Source organism: Macaca nemestrina, chromosome 5 (genome assembly GCF_043159975.1).
Source record: "Macaca nemestrina isolate mMacNem1 chromosome 5, mMacNem.hap1, whole genome shotgun sequence".
NCBI classification, from domain to species: domain Eukaryota; kingdom Metazoa; phylum Chordata; class Mammalia; order Primates; family Cercopithecidae; genus Macaca; species Macaca nemestrina.
This window is the reverse complement of record NC_092129.1, coordinates 37,041,771-37,064,245: the sequence shown is the minus strand read 5'-3', so window position 1 is coordinate 37,064,245 and position 22,475 is coordinate 37,041,771. Positions and strand designations below refer to the sequence as shown.

At 37.3% G+C, this 22,475-nt stretch overlaps 1 protein-coding gene across 1 annotated transcript in view; it reads left to right on the top strand.

The window, feature by feature from the left end:
* Positions 1 to 22,475, top strand: part of LOC105465619 (monooxygenase DBH like 1) — a 103,682-nt gene that overhangs the window by 7,131 nt on the left and 74,076 nt on the right. The window contains exons 2-4 of the mRNA XM_011714147.2: positions 18,623 to 18,769; positions 20,397 to 20,564; positions 20,703 to 20,786. Of these exons, the coding sequence (XP_011712449.2) occupies positions 18,623 to 18,769; positions 20,397 to 20,564; positions 20,703 to 20,786 (399 nt within the window). The remainder of the gene's footprint in view (positions 1 to 18,622; positions 18,770 to 20,396; positions 20,565 to 20,702; positions 20,787 to 22,475) is intronic.

Here is a 22,475-nt window from a genome sequence, read left to right as displayed (position 1 = left end):
GATGTAACGGTTGCTCCAATTTTTTGAATTTGCTTTCATAGGGGATGACATTTTTTGAAGATTTATCTGTGGCATTGGCTGGGTAGGGCACTTTGGCCTTGACTCTAGGTGTGGATGGTTGTATAGTCTCTGTGTAATTTTTCCAGCTGTAAACAGTGTCAGTGGTGTCTGTGATTTCCTCAGTGGTTTAGGGTGTGATTATTAGTGGAGGTTGTGGTGAAGTTTTGCTGGGAACTAGGACATTAGGTGGGCCAGTCTTTGGGCCTCAGTGGTGGCAGCAGTGGGTTGAGCATTAGCCTCTCTAGGTGTTGGGAATATCAGGGTGGGTCAGGAGGGTGGGCACGTTATCATACTCCTGGGTAGCAGGTATGCTGTGGCAATGGCAGTAGCTGTGGTGGGACAACTTTCTGGAACCCACGTGGTCAGTGCTGGTTTGGTGATGTCCATGATGAACTGGGCGAGCTGGTCCTCAGTCCTGCAGATGGCACATGAAAATGTACAGCTGCCTTTTTGTTGGGGTGGCAAGGTCACTTCCAGTGGTTCCTGCCTCAGCCCAACAGTGGTGTCTGTGAGTGATGAGTGTCAGTTGGGCACCAGGGATATGGAGGTGCAGGGTCTCTTGGGCCCCCAGGCAGGACACATTGTGTCTGGGGCAGGGCTTTCATAATGGCACTGTGCTGCAGCTGCTTAGGACTTGGGGGTTTGTAGGACTCAGCATGAGCTCCCTCTCTAGAGCAATGCTGTCGTGTGATCTCCAGGCAGTTCTCTGTGAGTCTTAGGGCCCATGAGAGTCCAGGGGCTCTCCTGTGGCTAGCATTGTAGAATTCTGTGGCAGGCATGTGGACCACTTGGTGTCTCTCACTTACCCTTTCCTCACATAAGGAGCCTCTCCAGGTTCCCAGCTGATCCCAGCCAAGCTGGCTTCCTTGCTTCCTTTTTATTCCTTGCTTTCAGTGCTTCCCATCACTTCTCTGTTGAATTCCAGTATTCTGTCTCAGATGATCTATTTAAAATGTGATTATCTAATTGCTATTTTAGTTCATCTCCCTGGAAAAGGTGAGTACCAGATGCATTTAGTCAGCCATCTTGAAGCTTCCCTACTACCACTTTTGAGTACCTGTCTACAGGCATCCATTCTATCTTGGCACTACTGAAATTGGGAGCAATCTTCACTTATTCTCCTTTCCTTTCCCACCCCCTTCTCTCTCTGACACACACACACACACAAACACACACACAAACACACACATACACACACACACACAAACATACACTCCGCTCGCAAGGAGTTGGAAGCAGTTGGTAATTTTTCAACTGTCCTACTATTCCATACCCTCTCCATCCTAGAAGAAGACTTTCGAAATTCAGCAACCATATATTTTTCAGTAGTTGGCAATCACTAATTCGGGGTTAGATCCAATGAGACTACCTCCAGAGGGCAGTGTGACATTTACCTGCAGACTTGTGGAGTTAAGAAATCAGATTTTACTTAAGGCCACAGGCCCTTTAAAACTATATCCAGGGACCTGGCATATGGAAATCTGCACTGCCCATTTTAATCTTTCTGACTCCTTCTGGAGATATTTCTGCAAAGAGGATATTAACAGGTATGATCAAAATGGGAAAGAAAGAGAGAAGTGTGGTTGTAAAGTGAAGCCTATCTCAGCATAATCTATTGGATAAGTTGTTCTGGAGCAGCTCATGCTTGTGGAAACATTTTCCTTGAATGCTGCCAAGGTCAGTTTCTACGCCATCTTTCACAGAAGTGCCGGGGTGAGGTGGGAAGCCATCTCCTTTTGCACTGGCTTTTCAAAACCTCACTATTTTGTCTTAGTGAATCAGCTCAACTCTCATTGCCCTGAAGGATTCATGTCCTTTCCTTATTGTTTGCCCCTTTTTGACACAGAGCAACTCTACCCCCACCCGAATCATTTAGCAACTGTGAGTGCCCATTTGAGGCAAGTAATGCAGCTGATGAATGCTGAGTTTGTGTGAATTAGAGAAGAGAGCTACGTTGTTGAATATGCCTGTTGAATTTGCACAAAAATTGATTCACCCTTCTTATGGGGGTATAAATTGCCGGTGAATGGAGACTGAAACATATGTTATTACTTCTTACAGCCTTGCTTGCTTGTCTCAAAAACTGAGGCCTTCTGTGATGCGAAGTGCCTTCAGCAGCAGGGTAATTGCTGCTGGGCCACTTGCTGAGGAAGTGCTTGGAACTGATTTGAAATCACAGAAAACAGCCAGCATTCTTTGTGGTTAACGATGTGCTTCTTTTAAGCACACCCCAGCCAACGGCAACAAAGAAATGTTTGGAAAGCAAATTGAAAGGCTGTAAGGGACAGATGAAGAGAGTGTGCAACCCTGACACAGCTCAGCTGGTGCTTTGTTAAGAGATATTTATAAGTCTTCGGATTATGCCCCCCGATTTCCAGACAACGAAGGGACCTCTCCAAGCATCATGCTTTGTGCATTAGTAATAAGGACACATGCTCCAGAGTAATGCTGGAACACAGGATGATGCTCTTCAGCTGTATGCTTCTCACTGGCAGAGCAGATGATTTCATAATTAGCCCGAGGAAACAGGCAGACCTAACCGCTAAGGAAACAATGCACCTGAATTGACAAACAAAGTTCAAGGCTTTAGGCAACCAATGGCATATTTCTGGAGTGTTGGAAGGAGAGGCAAGAGTCTACTTCAAAGAAACTGAATGGTGGTTTATTGATTTTTTCATTTGTAATAGAGCCCTGTTAAAATAAAGTTACTGGTGAAAGGGATGAATTTATTACACATTGTCATGTTTCTGTAAGTATTTGATCCATATGTAATTTAAAAAACTGCATATGGATGACTCACAATGCTTTTTATTGTAACTTAAAAAAATAACTGGTAAATAACTTTTAAACAGGAAAAACATTTCTCCAGGAAGCTTCTTCTAAATCTATTTCTTTTTAACTTGTTAAATTTCAGTAGGGAAAAAAGCTGTTCATAAGGACACCATATAGCATACACGCAAAAATGTCTGCAAAAATAATTTCAAATGGATAATTTTTATTAACTGTAAGCTAGGGATTATATATCTGAATATCATACGAGTAATGTATGGATCAGATTTAATTTATTATGAAGGTCTGTCTTATGTCTAATTTAGCCAAACATTGTGAGAAAATCTTGACACCATTCCTGCTTTTATGAGCTAAATATTGATGTTTTGTGTATTTACTTGCTGCCTCTTAAGAGCTCATACTTTGGTTGATTGCCCTCAAACCTCCTACTGTTCCTTGCCTCTCCCTTCAATGTTTCAGGTGAGAAAACCAAACCTTAGGTAACTGTTAAATGGCTTACTAGGGCCATACAGATCAGCAGCCTGGATTTATTCCTCTGAGGTCCAATTTGGTGGTCTTCTTCTCCTGAAAGCAAACTGTAACTTACATAAAAACATATGTTAATTTTCCTCCTAAATAGTGAAAGAACATGTATAATCAGATACATTTTAAACAAATTCATAAAATGAAATCATGGCATTTCTCTTACTGCTTTTATTCCACTATAAATGGCACACTTACACATTTCCATAACATGATGTTTATGATTTTTCATTCATCATATGCCATACCTTGTGATAAGTCCTTACAGTGTGTCCTCATGCAATTCTCATGATAGTCCTGTGAGGTCGATATCTTATTACTCTCATTTCGTAGGTGTATAAACCTGGGGCTCCATGTCACACAGCATAGAAATCATCTGTGGCTGTCATATGACTGTTTCAGGAAGATACTCAGAATGTTGGAATGTTCATTTACTGAATATTTACTGAATATTTATTGAACACTTCTAGATGCTGGGGACATGATATTGAATGAGATAAAACCATTGGTATTAAGGAGCCCGTATTGTGGTGGGGAGTGGGGTGGCAGCAGTCAACAAATAAATAAGCAAGAGAAACATCAGAAAGTGCTAAGTGCTGTGCAGATAATTAAAACGGAGTGACGTGATAAGCAGTGTGTCTGTGTGGCTATTTGAGATTAGGGTGCCGATACTCAAAACATGAAAGAAAACAAGTGTCCCAAGTTTTGAAGATTGTCTTTCGACGTTAACCATAGTGTGTACAATTCAAAGCATTATGTACTATGAAGAAGATTATCTGGCATGGGCATCAAAGAACTCAGTAGACCTTGAATACAGGAAACTACCTACCTGAGGAAAATATAATTAATGTTTTTTCAAATGTGTCTGAACTGCATGAGCTCTCTTTTCTATTTCTGTGGGATTGTTACACAGATGTTTAGTAAGCTCAGCTAGAGTAAGCTCAAGCTTTGATCTAGAGACTTGGTGATTTTATAGAAGTTTCTTTCTTAGTACTAGGCATGGATGTATTTCTCTTATGTTCTGTATTCTTTCTCATCTTCAATAATATTAAAGAGCTAAAGGCCTTTGAGAAGATAGATCAATAAAAAATGTATATCTGGGGAAGATTTCCATCTTTCATACAATTTTTAAACTAAAACTTTGAAATCTCAAGTTTCTTAGGAAAAACTAAATTTCTGCCTTTTTTCCCCTATGAAGTTTATACATTGAAATCTCACTTATAAAAGGAAACTCATGATAGATGTAACCAGGTAGACACTAGGCCTCCTGGTACTTGGGAGACCCAGATCCTTTTGGATAGGGCCAAGATGAGTTCATGCTATGGCAGACTGCAGTCCAGTCATGAGCAGTCAGAGTTAATAGAGAAGTGAGAACTGAGAAAGATACTTTTTATTCCTATGTCAAAATTTCAAGCTTATCTGCACATTAGAATCACTTGGAGATGTTTTAATAATTCCAGTGCCCAGGCAACCCCGTCCCCCACCAGTCAAAGCACAATCCTTGGGAGGTGGACACTGGCATTAATATATTTTTCAAGTTTCTCCTTTGATTCTGATGTGGGGCAAGTACAGTAACTACTGACCTTATGTGGTTAGGTTCTTTGGTGGGAATCAGGCAACTCAACCTGCAGAAGCCTGGAAAATTCCAGGCATAGGACATGGGGATACAAAGCAAGATTCCCATACACAGCCATTCAGAGTGACCATCTGATGTTTTAAGCAAGGGCTAGCATGTGCTTGCACATTTAAGATTATTTTTTTAGATAGGAAAATAAGCTGGGTTTTCCTGACATGGAAACTCTTCTAGGATAAGCTTAATGGGTAAGTATTTTCACTAATTTATATAGTGAAGGCTGGGCACAGTGACTGACACTTACAATCCCAGCTACTCGGGAGGTTGAGGCAGGAGGATCACTTGAAGCCAGGAGTTTGAGGCTGTAGTGAGCTGTGATTGCACCACTGCACTCCAGCCTGGGCAACAGAGCAAGACTCTGTCCCCCAAATAATAATAATAATTTATGGACTGAGACAACAATTGTTGAACTGAGGGTAGAGGTGTGTTTAAAAATTTTCTGAACTAGGAGTCTTTCTTTCATCCTCATAACCCTCTCCCATTCCTACACACCTTTTGTCAACCGGTACCAGCTGCTCTATTTCTAAGCAACATGAATAACTGCACACACAGAGTTTAAAATTTAACAGTTGTGTGTGGTCACAGGGCGTCAAAGCAATGTTAGTTCATTTCATTAGTAAATGAAAGTCCTAGGTAATTCTAGGCTTGTATTTAAGCCAAGAGAAGTATTCTTCTCCAAAATATTTTATTAGAATTCACAGTAACAAAATGGACCCCCTTTTTATTCTGAAAAATTCTCCAGCGTCTTTCCAGTTATGTAAATAGATACCCCTTCCCTTTTGTCTCCATTCTCCAAGGTTACTAATAAGCAGTGAAATGCCCTCAAGCTATAGTTGCAGAGGGAGGAGGAGGAAGAGTAACAGCAGTGGTGGATAATTAGTATCTTATTAGAGTATGAAGGAACATTTGCAAGTTGATGACTGTGTCAATGCTGCCAAATCTTCTAGAGGTACCAGGAATAATTCCATGTGGTTGGCAGGTATTCAAGAAATATCTGCTGAGAAGTGAAGAGCAGGAAATCTTCTAGACTGGGTATGAATCCCTGCACTGCTTGCTACTTATTCATTGTATGGCCCTTGGCAAACTCCTTAACCTAAGTGACAGTTTCTTTCTGTGAAGAAGGGAGATCATATTTAATGCATGGGCTTTCATGAGGATTAAATGAAATAGGCATGTAAAACTCTTAGTAGAGCGTGTGACACACTGAAAATATTTAATAAATACGAGATATTATAATGAATCAATTGCTTAGCATAATGAGAGGATGGTCAGAAGACCAGATGAAGACAAATATTCCAGCTTTTGAACTTAGGGAAAAGGTCTGCACTAAATGTATAGGTAGGAGAGATTATAGTAATTTTTGAAAAAAATTCGAAGTGAAACTTGAAGTAATTGGTTTGTGAACACCTTGTAATCATTAATCACTAGAGACCAGCATGGTTTCAGTACACACAGATTATACAAGACTGCATTTTATTTTGCATTTGATTTGCTGGACCTGTAGATTAGGGTATTAAATATAGGTGCATCTGAGTGACAGTAAGGTATTTTGCAGGGTTTCTCACTATATCCTTATAGAGGATGCACTAATAAAGTTGAATTAGTTGTAATCATTAATATTTTAAACCCATACCCCAAACTCTTTTTTTTTTTTTTAGATGGAGTTTCACTTTTTTGCCAGGCTGGAGTGCAGTGGCACGATCTCAGGTCACTGCAACCTCCACTTCCCAGGTTAAAATGATTCTCCTGCTTCAGCCTCCAGAGTAGCTAGGATTACAGGCGTGCACCACCAAACCTGGCTAATTTTTGTATATTTAGTAGAGATGGAGTTTCACCATGTTGGCCAAGCTGGTCTCAAACTTCTGACCTCAAGTGATCCACCTGCCTCGGGTGGAATTACAGGCGTAAGCTACTGTGCCCCGCTCCAAACTCATTATTAATAGACTAGCTACATTAGATTACATAATGAGGACTTAAAAGATAGTGACAATCTAAAATAATAAAAGGAAACTAAAAGTTAAAAATTCATTGGGAATACAAGTAAAGTTCAACAACTCTGTTAAAAAATGATCCATGCATGTACACAGTATAAAACTGTACTTAACTGGAATTCATATGAAAAAGCTCTAAGTATTAGCTCATATTGTATTAGCTCAATACAATGTGGCTGCCAAACTGATAAATGCAATATTAGCCTAAAATTCTACTGTTCATATCAAGGGAAGTAATATTGACATAGCACCCTATCTTAGGCTGACCACACCAGAGGACTCCTTCTGGAAACAGCTTTTAATGGACATGTGGATAAACTGGAGCATATCAAAGAATTACAAGGATGGTTGAAACCTTGGGAAATCTGAGTACCTGAGGAATGAAAAACAGCTGGCAATATTTTGCCTGGAGAAAGAACAACGAGAAAGACATGGCCATTGTCTTTGGAGTAGTAGTGGACAGTCTTGCTCAGGAAAGGTGGATTAGTTCCTACTTAGTAGGCCCCAGAAGAAAGAAGACCCAATAAATATAATTAAAGAGTAGAATAATTTAGCTTACTATAGGGAATACATTTCTGACAACCAGAGCTATTAAAATTGAGTGGGTTGCCTTGTAAGATTGTGAGATCATGAGCATTGTCACTGGAAGTATTGAATACTATGTGATCATTTCTTAAAACATTTTTGAGACAAATTCTCCTTTGGTGGGAGCTGGAATTAAGTTTCCTTCAGCCTATCTTCCAACTTATGTGTGATGCTGAAATTACTTTGCCTTTACACTTTCAGGTTATTCAAGAAATGAATGGAGGGGAAGCCATTAACAACTATAAAACTATCTATATTGTTTTTTCACCTGCCTCAAGAAGTTCGCCTGGTCTCTGGATAGACATACATTGAATCATTACAAAGGTTATGAGAGTATTTCATCTCTTTTCCTGTTTTTAATTTCAGTATATTGTTGGGTGCACTGGCTCATGCCTGTAATCCCAGCACTTTGGGAGGCCAAGGCAGGCAGATCACTTGAGGTCAGGAGTTCGAGAGTTTGAGACCAGCCTGGCCAACATGGTGAAACCCTGCCTCTACTAATAATACAAAAATTAGCCAGGCATAGTGGCGGGCACGGGTAATCCCAGTTACTTGGGAGACTGAGGTACGAGAATTGCTTGAACCCAGGAGGCGGAGATTGCAGGGAGCCATGATCGTGCCACTGAACTTCAGCCTGTGCGATAGAGTGAAACTGTGTCTCAAATAATAACTAATAATAATAATAATAATTTCAGTATATTTTGAGTTCTCTATAGTTGTTATATATAAGTTTTGAAATCTGAAAAAATAATTAAAAGAGGGAAAAGAATGTTTTCTGACTGGTATATACTCAAAAGAAGGTGGAGGGCTTCAAAAGCAAAGCTGAATGTGAAGTTTCCGAGGTCCTGAGCCCCTCCCCGGTGATGCATTGCTTTGACCTAAGAACAGTCTACATGTTCTCTGCTTCCTGGCCTTCCCTCTAGGTAGGCATCTGAAACTTGACCTGACTTAACTCCAACCTGTTTCCTTCCCAGGCTTCCCCATCTCACAAATGGCACTTCTTGTTAGCTTTAGCTCCAGTCAAAAATTAGGAGCCATCCTTCTTTCTGCTCCTTCCTTCACCCAATATATAAAACCGATCTTCAAGTTCTATTGACTCTTCCTCGAAACTAAATCTAACACCTGCCTACCTCTCTCCAGTGATACTACCACTCAAGCTTGAACCTGCAGGACCACTGCCAGGCTCCTAAGTGTCTTCCAACCACCACTCCTATTCCTTCTTCTCCTCATTCTTCACATGGAAGCCACAGAAATATAGAGATACAGATATAGATATACATTATGCCACTTGCTGCTTTTAGTTCCCTACCATGGCATATAAGTTATCACAATGTCTGGATCCTCATCTGATCTCTGCTAACTTCAGGGACCCCTTTGGGCACTGTAATTCAGTCCCACTAGCTTTTATTTGCTTCATCACACTGGATAACCCAACCTCCTGTCCAGGCCCTTTTCAATAGCTACTGTCTCTTCCTGGAAACTACTTTCTCCACACATTGCATGGACGGTTCCTAATTGTGGTCTCAGCCTAAGTATCAGCACCTCAGTGGTGACTTTTCTGATCACTCACCCTGAAATAGCCTTCTGATTCGCCTGTTATCTCTGTTTTATTTTTCTGTAAGTATTTCTCTAAACATTGTTGGATATTTTATTATTTAAATTTCTTCAGAAATTGTCTGCCCCCCCACCCACAACTAAACTATAAGTTCCATTGTCTACTGTCCTGTATAGTCATGTATCCTCAAGCCTACACAAGGTCTGAAGAATAGTCACTCAATAAAGTATATGCTGGGGAAAGAAAGGAGAGGGGAGAAGGAGGAAGAAAGGAAGAATGAAAGGGAGGGAGGGAGGGTTGAAGGAAGAAAGGACAGAGGAAAGGAAGGGAGGGAGGGAGGAAGGAAGGAAGGAGGAAGGAAGGAAGGAAGGGAGAGAGGAAAAGAACTAGTTTTAACTTAAAAATTTGTTCCTTGCAAAAAATAGACATAACCAGTTAAGATAATTCTTTTTTTTTTTTTTGAAACAGAATCTCGCTCTGTCGCCTAGGTTGGACTGCAGTGGCATGATCTCAGCTTACTGCAACCTCCACCTCCTGGGTTTAAGTGATTCTCCTGCCTCACCCCACTGAGGAGCTGGGATTACAGGCGCACACCACCACGACCAGCTAATTTTTGTATTTTTAGTAGAGATGGGGTTTCACTATGTTGGCCAGGCTGGCCTCAAACTCCTGACCTCAGGTGATCCGCCCGCCTTGGCCTCCCAAAGTGCTGGGATTACAAGTGTGAGCCACTGTGCCCAGCCATCATCCAAATGTTTTAAAAATTAAGGTGATAGGATGAAGGATAGGATGAAGGCAAAATAGCATCTTACTCGCATGGTGTAGTCTGAAATTGTTTTTTCCGCTGAAATATATTATTCCAAATGAAGAGTCAAAAATTTGATTTTATTCTGTATCTTTCATGATTCTATAATTATAGCAAGGTATTACATTATCCTACGTGACAACTGAAATGAGACAGTTGGCATGGGAGAAAATTCAGGATGTTTGTTGTTAGGTGAACAACAACTTAAAGAACAAACAGGTTGCTCAGGTGGGCCTCTTTCTCATTGGAACACTAGCTACAGCGTTCATATTTTGGCATTTTGGTAGGTATTTAACAGATCCCTTATTAGACACAGGCAGTTTCAGCTTTATCTGAAGTGGTTTCTAAAAGGTAAGCACCTTCTATTTTGACATTCCACTTAAATTTCTAAGATTAGTGAAGAAATAACTTATTAAGATCAGCTTATATTGAACTCTGAAGATTGTGTTTATATAATTTGTTTATACAGCTCGATGATATTTTAGGATCAAAGATTCCCTTTAATACAAAATATTTATTATTATACTATCAATATTACTAAACCACCATAATACTTATTATAGAAATTAATATTATAAACAAATGTTTGAAGTAACGAGGCTTTTGAGATTTAGAAAAAGAAAAACTACAAGCACCTGTTGAAGAAAATGATGATAGATGGTAACATTTTTCTCAAGAATCTCCCTGCAGCTGTGCTTACATTCAGTTTTCCAAGCTCAGCCAAGGTCTATTCATATCTTTCATTACACCCGTAAGAGTTTTTACTTCCTCCTGTGTAACACAGCACCAGTCACAGATTTTATTTGAGAGAAAAATAGACTAACAATGAGTGAGAATCAATTTAACATCTGTGTCATCATACTTTTAAACAAGAGGTCATAGCAAGGTTTTTTGGTATATGTTATCTCAGTTTGAAAGTGACAGCAAGTACTCATGCTATCATGCTAAATAATAGATGTCAACTTACCACCAGCTTCTGATGGCAATTTATGTTACTGTTGCTACACAGCATTTCAAAACCTCAAGTATATATTTCATACGTTTTTCAAAGCACGAAGTGTTCAAAAGAAAAAATATCTTGTGACAACGTGTTTCAGGAGTAATAGTCTATGGAACAACTGAAAATTAGCTTTATTATTGGAATTTAATTATTGACTCATATTTTCAGGTGTAACAAGTAATTTTTATCTAAACATGTATAAACAAGCTAAATACATAATCAAAATAATCACAAAACCAAAAATCATACCTCAGTGATGATTCATATTGAAACTGATCTAAATCAAAGTATTTGAATTAGAATATGATTGAGAGCCACATAAAGCCATTTGTATAGAATAACATTACCTCAAGTATATTTCACTTTGCAGATAATTAATATTGTATAAATGTGAGAATGACTTGTGTGTATCAGCTTTTATATTTACATTTTTAAAAAATCTACATGTTTTTTTCTTAAATTCTTACAAAATTTATGCAGAATCATGATTCTCTGAATCCTCTCCATCCTTCTTACCCACATAAAGCCTAATTTTAATGATTCTTAATTGGAGTGACTTTTGTCAATATTGTATATTTATGATACATATATGATATGTTAAATAGATATATTATACAATTACATTTTTATAATGACTGTGATATCAGGCCACAATAATAAGAGTGCACAGTGATCAACATTTCTATTTTTATTTCTAAAATCCTGGAATATAAAGCACCGTAGGAAGATAGCTGAGGAATGGCCTTTACCATGAGTGCATAATAGGGCTGCATTTGATTCTATTCGCTAAATAAAATGAGGAGTGGGTGAGAATGTCATTTAGTTCTAATTCTAAAGGTGAAATCAGATGTAGTGAAAATGATCTAGGAAGTTTTCTTAAATATCTCCTAAGTACTATCCAGTATGGTTTTGTGAATATAAACTTTTAAGTGACTTTACCCGTGTTCGAACTCTTAATTGGTCAGTGTTTTACTGTGTCTGTTTCATTCTCTAGTATTTTTCCTAGAGGATGATAGTAACACAATAACGTATCCATTGATTATCCACTTGAATAACATTTATCCTTTTGTCAGACTGTCAGGAAACTTAAACTCATTTAACACTTGTTGTCAGCTTTAACCAATCTAAATCTGGTTCAAGACTGATGGTTTTATTGCTGACTATTCTTTCAGTGGCTTGCTTTCTTTTTCTCCTTCTATTTCCCTCTTTTCTTTTCTGCTTTTCATCCTCCGGGCAAGAATAGTTGAATGCTATGAAGTTTAGGATTCCAGTTTTGGTTTTTTTGTTGTTGTCTTTTGGTGGTTTTTTTTTTTTTTTTTTTTTTTTTTTTGCCTTTTTCTCTTCTTTTACTTCATTTAATTGTGCTTTTAAGTTTGGCCAATATACCACTTCTTTTGTATAATATTGACAGCATTAAAGCTGTGTTTGATTACAGTCCATGTATTTTCTTAATACGGACAGAAGAAATAAGGTACTACTGGGGAATACTTTGGTCCCATTAAGTTAAACTATTTCTGTACCACAAAGCCGTGAATATCAGATGATAGATTCTTGTGTTTTATCTTTTACTTTCAAAATTTCTCCTTATTTAGATTTAACAGAAAGAAAAGCAGGACGCTCCTTTTCAAAGTATGTGCATGTATTTCTTGAGCATCTTCAACATGCCAGTCACTGCGTTGGGTATTGAGGATGTAAATTAACATCAGAATTCCTTCTGAAACATGACTTCTCCCTCTTAGATCTATTCTTTTTTCTTATTTACTTAAAATAGGTAGGGTATTATCTCCTTGTGTAAAAGGATTTAAAATAGTTGTTGCATGTATAAACTCTTTTTTCTGAATACTAATGTCAGCCTCCTAAGATTCATGTGCATGTAGCAGCTAAAAGGTCACAATAACATTCCCAGATTTCAGTGCCAGATGTGTCTGTATGGCAGATCATACAGACCTAAACTCATTCTAGCATCTGGTTAAACACATTCCATATCCGGTCTTAACCATGTGTAAATATAATTAAGAGCAAATGGGAAAATAATTTTCTTCCCCCGCTTTTTTTTGTTCCATTGACAGTGTAAATAAGTATTCTAAAGGCACAACTTTATAACTGAAATACTCAGATTAACTTTTTAATTCTAGGCAATTATCACATGGTTGAGAAGATAAGGCAATGCCTAGAATAGATTGCATGCTACATGGGAATGTAAATAGAGGAATAGGGATTCAGAGAGGGAATCATCACTTCTGGTTGGAATGATCAAGGAAAACTTCATAGGGGAAATAGAAGCATGAGCCTTAGCAGAAAAAAGAGATTCAGTAGGTGGAGTTAGTGAAGAGTATATCTTAGTTGAATGAAGACAGTGGGGTGGGGGGGATAGGGAAGAAGAATGTGAACAAAAGCAAAGAGCTGGGAAAAGGCAGAGTAATTGAAGGGAGCAATTAGTACAGGTGCTGTGGTGAGATTGATAATAGGTAACCTGGAAAGCCAGGTTAGGCTCAATGTGAGGAAACCTGGACTCTAAATTACAGACTTTGTACTATATACAGTTGAATACAATGCAGTGACATGCTGAGAGTGATTTTTCAAGGAAGACTATGACAGAGTATGTAAATGTAGACTGTGGGAGATAGGAGAAGTCAAAATGAAATAGAAATAAAAGGTAGGTTCATTTTCAAAGGAAGACTTGATAGAAGCAGGGGCTACGTGTGGAGATGTGAGTCACAGGAAAGAAGTGATAGAAAACTACAGGTTGGGCATGGTGGCTTACACCTGTGATCCCAGAATTTTGGGAAACTGAGGCAGGCAGATCACTTGAGCTCAAGAGTTTGAGACCAGCTTCGGCAACATGGTGAAAACTCGTCTCTACAAGAAATAAAATTGAAACCAGGAGGATGAGGCTGCAGTGAGCTGTGTTTCCACCACTGTACTCCAGCCTGGATGACAGAGTGAGACCCTGTCTCAAAAAAGAAAAAAAAAATAAAGACTACAGTTTTGAATTTAGATAGCTAGGAGAATGGCAGTATAATTAAAGAAATTTAGGAACACAAGTAAAATATGAATACAATTTTGGATCTATTGCATTTGAAATGACAATAAGACTTCCAAGTGAAAAAGACTTTTGAATATGTGATACTGAATAAAGGTAATGATTTGTAACTGTTGGAGCAGATGAGATTCCCAAATGGTGAAATATGAAGACAGAAATATAATTTTAAGGACAGAACTTTGAGGTCCTTAGTTAGGGGATGGGAGGTGAAAATAGAGCCAGGGAATAACAGAAATAAACTGTTCAAGGTGGACAATCACTGTAGGGCTTTCCATGTGGAGAATGTGCCTTGCTTTGTTTCTCGGACTTGTTCCTAAACTTAAGGGGAAGAATTCAGTCTTTTATCATCAAGTATGTTAGCTGTAGGTTTTTTATAGGTGCCCTTTAAAGGGCTGAAGAAGTGCCCTTCTATTGCTAGTTTACTGAGACATTCTGCAGTGAATGAATATTATCAACTGGTTTTTTTCTGCATTTATTGGGTTCATCATATGGTTTTTCTTTTTTAGACTTTTGATGTGCTAAGTCGTATTGATTGATTTTCTAATGTTAAGACAATTCTGCACAATCGTGCTGTATTATTCTTTTTTTATGTTGCTGGCTTCTATTTGCTAAGAAGTATTTTTATTTCTATATTTAAGGAAATACACATCTAGGTCCATGAGTAATATGGTGTGTGATTTTTTTGGTAGTGTCTTTAATTTTGGTGACAAAATAATGCTGGTATAAAAAAAAGAATTAGGAACCCGGCAGGTGGAGGTTGCGGTAAACTGAGATCGTGCCAAGCTGAGATCATGTCATTGCACTCCAGCACTCCAGACTGGGCAACAAGAATGAAACTCTGTCTCAAAAAAAAAAAAAAAAAAAAAAAAAAAAGAAAGAAAGAAAGAAAGAAAGTTAGGAAGTGTTCTGTCCTCTTTCATTTTCTAGAAGAATTTGTGAACAGTTGGTATTACCTCTTCCTTAAATATTTGGTAAAATTCCCAGTGAAAGCATCTTGGCCTAGAATTTTCTTAGGAAGGTCTTTACCCATGAGTAGATTATAGGGCTATTCAGAGTACCTCTGTTATTCTGAATGACTTTGGCTGGTTTTTGTCTTGTCAGGACTTTGTTTCTCATCTAAAGTATCCAATTATTTGGCTTCAAGATAAGCATAATATTATTAACCTTTTAGTGTCTGTAGAATCTATTGTGATGTTTCATTGACATCTATTTTCTATTTATTCCATCGTCTCTTTATTTTTTTTTCTCTTTTTCTGCTTTCTTTTAAAATCATTATTGTTATTTTTATTCCATGAAGTAGATATTTTTTAGGATAAAAAGCATGAAAATGGGAGCTCTCATATCTCATAACTGAAATTCTCTCAATAAACTGAGATGTGTAATCACAAGCTGAGGGTGGGGAAATGTCAGAATCTTGCATAGAGAAGGTTTAGAATATTTGTTTTGGGAGGTGTCTTCAGAAAATAGCAAGAGATTAACATGGATTGCCAGCCATTAGAAGGGCCCAGCTGAAGTAAACATGTTAAATAATAATATTATTTGGATAACTAAGGTGTATTGTAATCAGATCTGAAGATCTGCCTCCAAAATAGGACCTCAAAGTTAGAAAATGTGAAATTTTTTTTTTTTTTTTTGAGATGAAGTTTTGCTTTTGTCACCCAGGCTGGAGTGCAATGACGCAGACTTGGCTCACTGCAACCTCTGCCTCCCACGTTCAAGCAATTCTCCTGCCTCAGCTCAGTCTCCTGTGTAGTTGTGATTACAGGCACCTGCCACCACGTCCAGCTAGTTTTTGTATTTTTAGCAGAGACAGGGTTTCACCATGTTGGCCAGGCTGGTCTCAAACTCCTAACCTCAGGTGATCCAACCCCCTCGGCCTCCCAAATTGCTGGGATTACAGGCATGAGCCACTGCGTCCAGCCTGTGAGAAAAATTATAGTGGAATTACCATGGTGGTTAGGTTAGTTCATATTTAAATTTTATTTAAAATAAGATCCAACCATATTTTCCTTCAGGAATGTTGAAGATATGAGCTTCTTTCAGACAACTGCATTTTTCCAGGAGTTCAGAACTTTGAAATAATTGACAGCTGTCTTTTCTAAATATTAAGCACTCACTTGATTACACAGGGCAGATGGCGCAAGGGGTCATCAATATAAGTTGAGCAAAGTTTCTCTCATTTTCTAATAACTGAGTCATCTGAAAAGCCAGAAAAAGGTGGAATAGCTGGAAGGAGTTGCTATTGTTGAGTGGAAATAGAATGAGTGGAAAATTGGCAAACCAACTGGATATTTTGTGGAAATAATGGTTTTGGAAACATATTTGCAAGAGTCGGATAATTATTCTACTCTTTGAACTGATTACAGTTTGTATTGTATTGCAAAAACTGATTGCTTGGATCATGTAATGAAGTATGAGTTCAGTGAAAAGGCACAGTTAACTAATCGAAATTTCTCGTTGTCTACAGACATTGTTATTTCATTTACATATTGAAAATCTATGTGATGAAAAATGGGAAAATCACAGATTCACAGGAGTATTTCATTTAAATTGGTTTCACAATTGCAACCCAGTTCTCAAAATAAGAATTTTGACAAACCTCAACTTTGGCAGAAGAAAAGTAACATTTTATGTGAAAAACTGACATAGCTAATTTCTGGAGACAGAAAAAATAAACAAAAATAAATGTACCCATCCTATGCCAGCACTGTAGATGAGTGAAAAAGGATCCAGACTCTGGGGCCAGAGTGCCAGGGTTTGAATCCTGCCTTTCCATTTATCAGCTGTAAATCCTGGGCAAGTCACTTAGCCTCTTTGTTCTTTGATATCTTCATCTGTAAAATAGAAAAATAGTTTTATCTAATAGATTTGATTTGAAGATTAGTTTAGTTAATACATGTAACAGGTGTAAACAGGGCCTGGTGCATATAAGAAGCTGTAGTTATTGTTAACATTGTGAAGAAAGGTGAGTTAGACTCTGCATTGCCAATAATTTGGGATTTTAAGATACTAAAGAAAATCTAGATGTGGTACCCTGGATGGGAAATACATGCACACTTGATAATTACCATACAAAGGTGCTAGGAATAAAAATGCCAAATGCCATCTATTTGACTATGACTTTCATAGACAATGTGAGGTTTTGTCTTGTATATTGCATTTTCTCAGTCAAACATAGCAATCAGTTCTTCAAGTACAATTTTACTGTTAGTAAAAGTAATTATAATTATGTTTCAGCATGTATATTCTAAATCAACTGTACAACTTCTCAAAAATAAAATATCATTAGGTACTGAAAAACAGAAAGGCTGTCATTAAGGCAAATTTTGTGTCTTTTATAAGTGACAAAAATTAATACTGTGATTTTGATGACTCAACAGAGTAGGCGAATGGTAAAAGGCATAAGAAGATATTTTGGGGATAAAACCAAACTATGGTGCAAAGGAGAAAATATGTATCGAATGGGCGCTAACCATGTAGGCAGTTATGCCCCTGCCCATGCTATCTCATTTGTTTATTTTTCAAAATCTATAAAATAGGTATATATTATCCCCATTTTAGTAATGTTAAAACTAAAGCTTTCAGAGTTTTACTTCAACAATTCTTCAAGGCTGTTTAAGAGTACAGCTGGGAGTCACATCCTAGTCATTTTCTTCCAAATCCCATGTTCTCTCCGCTGCACTGGTCTGCCTCCCAGAAGTGATAGGTACACTGGCCCGGCGCGGTGGCTCACACCGGTAATTCCAGCACTTTGGGAGGCTGAGATGGGCGGATCACGAGGTCAGGAGATTGAGACCATTCTGGCTAACACGGTGAAACCCTGTCTCTATTAAAAATATTTAAAAATTAGCCAGGCGTGGTGGCGGGCGCCTGTGGCCCCAGCTACTCGGGAGAATGACGTGAACCCGGGAGGTGGAGGTTGTAGTGAGCAGAGGTCGCGCCACTGCACTCCAGCCTGGGTGACAGAGCCAGACTCCGTCTCAAAAAGAAGTGATAGGTACACCGTTGAAGAAGTTTAGTACGCAAATTATGGCTACTCCCCCAAAACAAACTTCCCTAGTTTTTCGATATCGTGTAATTCAACTAGTTTTGTTTCTTTGCATATTTCCCATTGCATTTTATTAAGAATATGCCATTAACAGTCATATTGAAACAACCTATAATCCGCACTTGCCCACATCTCTTTGCTCTTGTGAACGGTGAAGTGGGGCTCCACCAGGAGTTGTAATGGAAAGAGTGATGACCTTAGGGCCGATTCTGGCTTTGCTGCTAACTAGCTGTTAAACTTTTTTGTATACATGCTAACTTTGCGGTAAGACATTTCATAGTGCTATAGTCCCTCTTTTAATTTTTACAAGGAAGGAAAGGCACACGATAGTATCAAATGTTCATTCATTCCATCTCTTGATGCTCTATGATACTATCAATCTACACTATGCTTTCCTGAAAGGTCAGAAGTTCAAAGATGGACTAGTTTCCCAAGGACCTGATTCCCCAATTGGAGTACTCCAGCCCCTTGGAAATTCCCGGGATTTATAAAATAACTCTAGATAACAAGACTTTGTTTATAAAGGTCCTATAAATTCTTTTCTGTCTGTATTTAGGTATCCTGATTTTTCTTTTCCATATTTTCCACAGGATTATTTTACAAATGCAAATAGAGAGTTGAAAAAAGATACTCAGCAAGATTACCGTCTAGAATATGCCATGGAAAATAGCACACACACAATAATTGAATTTACCAGAGAGCTGCATACATGTGACATAAATGACAAGAGTATAACGGTAAGGCATCTATGAGTGAATGCATGCATGAAAAAATTGTATATTTACACTTGTGAAGCACTTTAAAGAATAAGAGAAATAAGTCATATAGTCTTTTTTGTAATATTTTTGAAATCTTTTTTGTTTTTTTTTTAGTTTTTTCTTTTTTACTTTTTTTTAGAAGCCAAAAATGTATGACTATAAATTTCAATAAAATCCATTTTTTGTGTGAGTTTAACATTCTGAAGATCCCTTTAAAATTTGTATGATTTAGCCATAAATACATTTTGGTTTCTTCTCTATAAAGTTTGAAAATACACAACAGATAAATGTTTAAAGAAATGCATTACACAAGAAAGAATTATGAATCTGAATATTAGGATATAATTCATCTGATTTGTAATGGACTCATCTTTGTAAATTTCTAAAATCAAGATGAATAGGTGGCTGATTATAATTGCCCACTGGCACATTAAATGAGATTTCTTATTTTCAGACTTCATGCAAAAATTAATATCTTTATGTGCATTCAAATTAAATATTTAGAAGATATGTAATACTTCAGAAATGTCCATGAATTGCTTGGATTAATTTTATTTTGTATAGACCAATACAATTACCTTTTTTTGTAGATTAAAGATTCAAAAATGGGAATGTAAAAAGTATGAAGCAGTTCTGATTAACATTCAGCGTAAAGAGTAAACGAGGCAGAAAAAATGCATGCAAAGAGAGGGATTACTTTTTATGCAATATACAGTGCAATTATACTTTAATTGGAATAATAATTATAGTCATTTGACTTATTAAGAAAGAATATAGCAAAGAGAACGTTTAAAATAAATAGCTTTTGCTTTATTATTTATTTTCAAAGTTCTTATTACAAAGATCTGGCAAAAACACCTTTATCTGTGGGAAGATTGAACAATTTCTTTACACCCCTCAAACCCTCCCCACCCCATAGCCCTTTGGGCAGTCTCTCTTGGTTGCTTAATGGAAACCAATTTCATCTGACAGTACTTTCCTTAGTTGTGGTAAACCAGTCCCTAGGAAATTCCCCGGATTCATAAAATGACTATAGATTAACGGTAGTGTAATTAAAAAATCCAGAATTAGAAATCCTTCTATATTTATACTTTCTGTAAATTTATATGTATGACTAGGCTAGTGCTTAGGAAAACATCTACTGTAAAAGGAAAAGTCTAAGGTAATTTTAATTTTTGTTGTATTAATTTATTTTTCCCTAAAATATTCCATGGCATTTAATTTTCCAAAGTCTCTGCTGCTGAACAAGAATATTTGTTTAGAAGCTACCAGTTGCAAGTTTAAAGTTTTGGCATGACAATGATTTCTTGTTGTCATATACTTAAAAGTGTAATTACTGAGTCAATTGTCCTTCAGTATGTTTTGGAACACATAATCTTGCATGCTGAGAGATGATTCCTTCCAAAAAGTGACTCATATATTTGGATCCTTAATGAATTAATCAAATTTGTGCAATTAATATTAGAGACCATGTTGAGAACTCCAAATGTCATTGTTGTCTTTTCTTCACTTCTATATCTTGTTTACAATAGAGTTCTTTAAACTCAACTCAGTGGTAAAGAAAGTGCTCTCATGAGACCTAACCATGCCCATGTCTGATCCCCAGGATAGCACTGTGAGAGTGATCTGGGCCTACCACCATGAAGATGCAGGAGAAGCTGGTCCCAAGTACCATGACTCCAATAGGGGCACCAAGAGTTTGCGGTTATTGAATCCTGAGAAAACCAGTGTGCTGTCTGCAGCCTTACAGTACTTTGATCTGGTAAATCAGGACGTAAGTGTTTTCAGGTTTTATGATTATAGGGATGGGCTTATTCAAAGTGTATATGAACATTTTTGCTTACATTATCGTATTCAGGCGCATGTTAAGAGAAGGTGACTTTGTGTCTTCCTCCCCTTTTTATTAAGACAGGTCCCCATCCCAAACAAAGATACAACATATTGGTGCCAAATGTTTAAGATTCCTGTGTTCCAAGAAAAGCATCATGTAATAAAGGTATGTGACTCATTCATAGGCTAAAACTAATTTGCATGAATGGAAGAAGAAACTGATGTTGTTAATATAATGAAAACAGTACAAAATATAGAAACGTTTTTCAATTATTTGAAAGTTTTTTAGAGAAAAAAGAGCTGGCTTGGCTCAACTGCATACTGTTTCAAGAGTCTGAAAGCTTGGATTATAGCTAATATTTTGGTTATTTCCTAATTTTACATGTCAAAGGTACAAGTTTTGGTATGCACGTGAACACTGCTAATTATTATTTTAGGCAACATTTTTACAATTGGAATTACTGGAATTGCATTTAAAGTAGCATGTTTACATATTGATAAATTATACCCATAAAGCTTACGTTCCTCACCAATAATGTTTGAGAACATCTGCTTCATTGAAAACACTGGATACTGTCATCAAAGAACAGTTATAATATTTTTTTGAAAATAGAAGAAAGAAAATTAGTGAATTTCTACAGAAAAAAAAAAATACAGAATTGGGTAGTAGATAAACCCAATTTGCCTGTGCCATACAATTATTTTCCACCCTTCTGGAACAGGCCTTCCAGAACTTTTGCATCTACTTAGTGAATGAACAAATATTTTTTAAAAGTTACAAGTCCTTGGCTTTGTGCTAGTAATTGTTGACAGTTCCACAGAGGCCAAAGGTATGACGCATGCTCTCAAAGAACTTACAGTGAATGGGGAGACATGGCCAAGACACAAGAAAGAATAAGATAGAATTAAATAGTGCATACGGAACACTGTAAACATTCAGAAGGCCAGACATTGCTCCCTTTCTGTCAGTCCCCAGACTATGTAATGAAGCCGTGTGGATAAGGAATGAATTGCCAGACTCTGGAATCTAGAGGGAAATACATGGGTTTGAAAATCGTAAGTCCACCCTTTAATTAAACTATGTGCTCTCAGGTAAGTCACTCTGGGGTAATGCTGTAGCCTTAGGTTTTCTCATCTGTAAAAGGTGGACAGTCATAACACTTTTCCTATCAACTTCAAGACATTTTAGCAGAGATAGAAACACTGAGCACATTTGATAAGTTTGTTTGTGGCTTAAATTTGTTAATTTCTAATATATTTCCCTAGTTTCCTTTTGTTTACAAATATTTTTGTTTACAGTTCTGCCTTTAGTTTACAAAATGATTCATAACTACATACAGAGGCAAAGGGGCTGGCTTTAGGGAATGTTATTGAGTTAATAGGTAGTCCTAAATATTTATAGGATATTTTTGCAAACAGGAGACTTACCAACAGTGTTACTGCACATTTACCTCTGTGCAGTAAGTTATTTTCTACCTTGTGTATGGAAAAGGGGAATGCAAATTCTAATTTTGTGTAATTAATACCATGCCTAAGTCCTTCCCTTGTACCAATGAGAAGTCTTTCTCAGGAAAGAGAATATTTCATTTGTATATACTGTATGTCATTTGTGGTAAATTTAATTGGAACCTGGCTTAAGAGACAAATGTAAAACTGTAGATTCAGAAATAAAAACAAGTATTTCAAACAATCGGTCCTTTATCCACTTTTTGGCAAACATTAATTGTAAATTTCTTAACCACTTACTGTTAATGCATTTTTATTCTTGCCATTGTTAATGCTAATAATTGAGTTGAATGATATAAATTAATTATGTATGTTTCAGAGAGGTCAGTGTATGTTTCAACCCTCTATG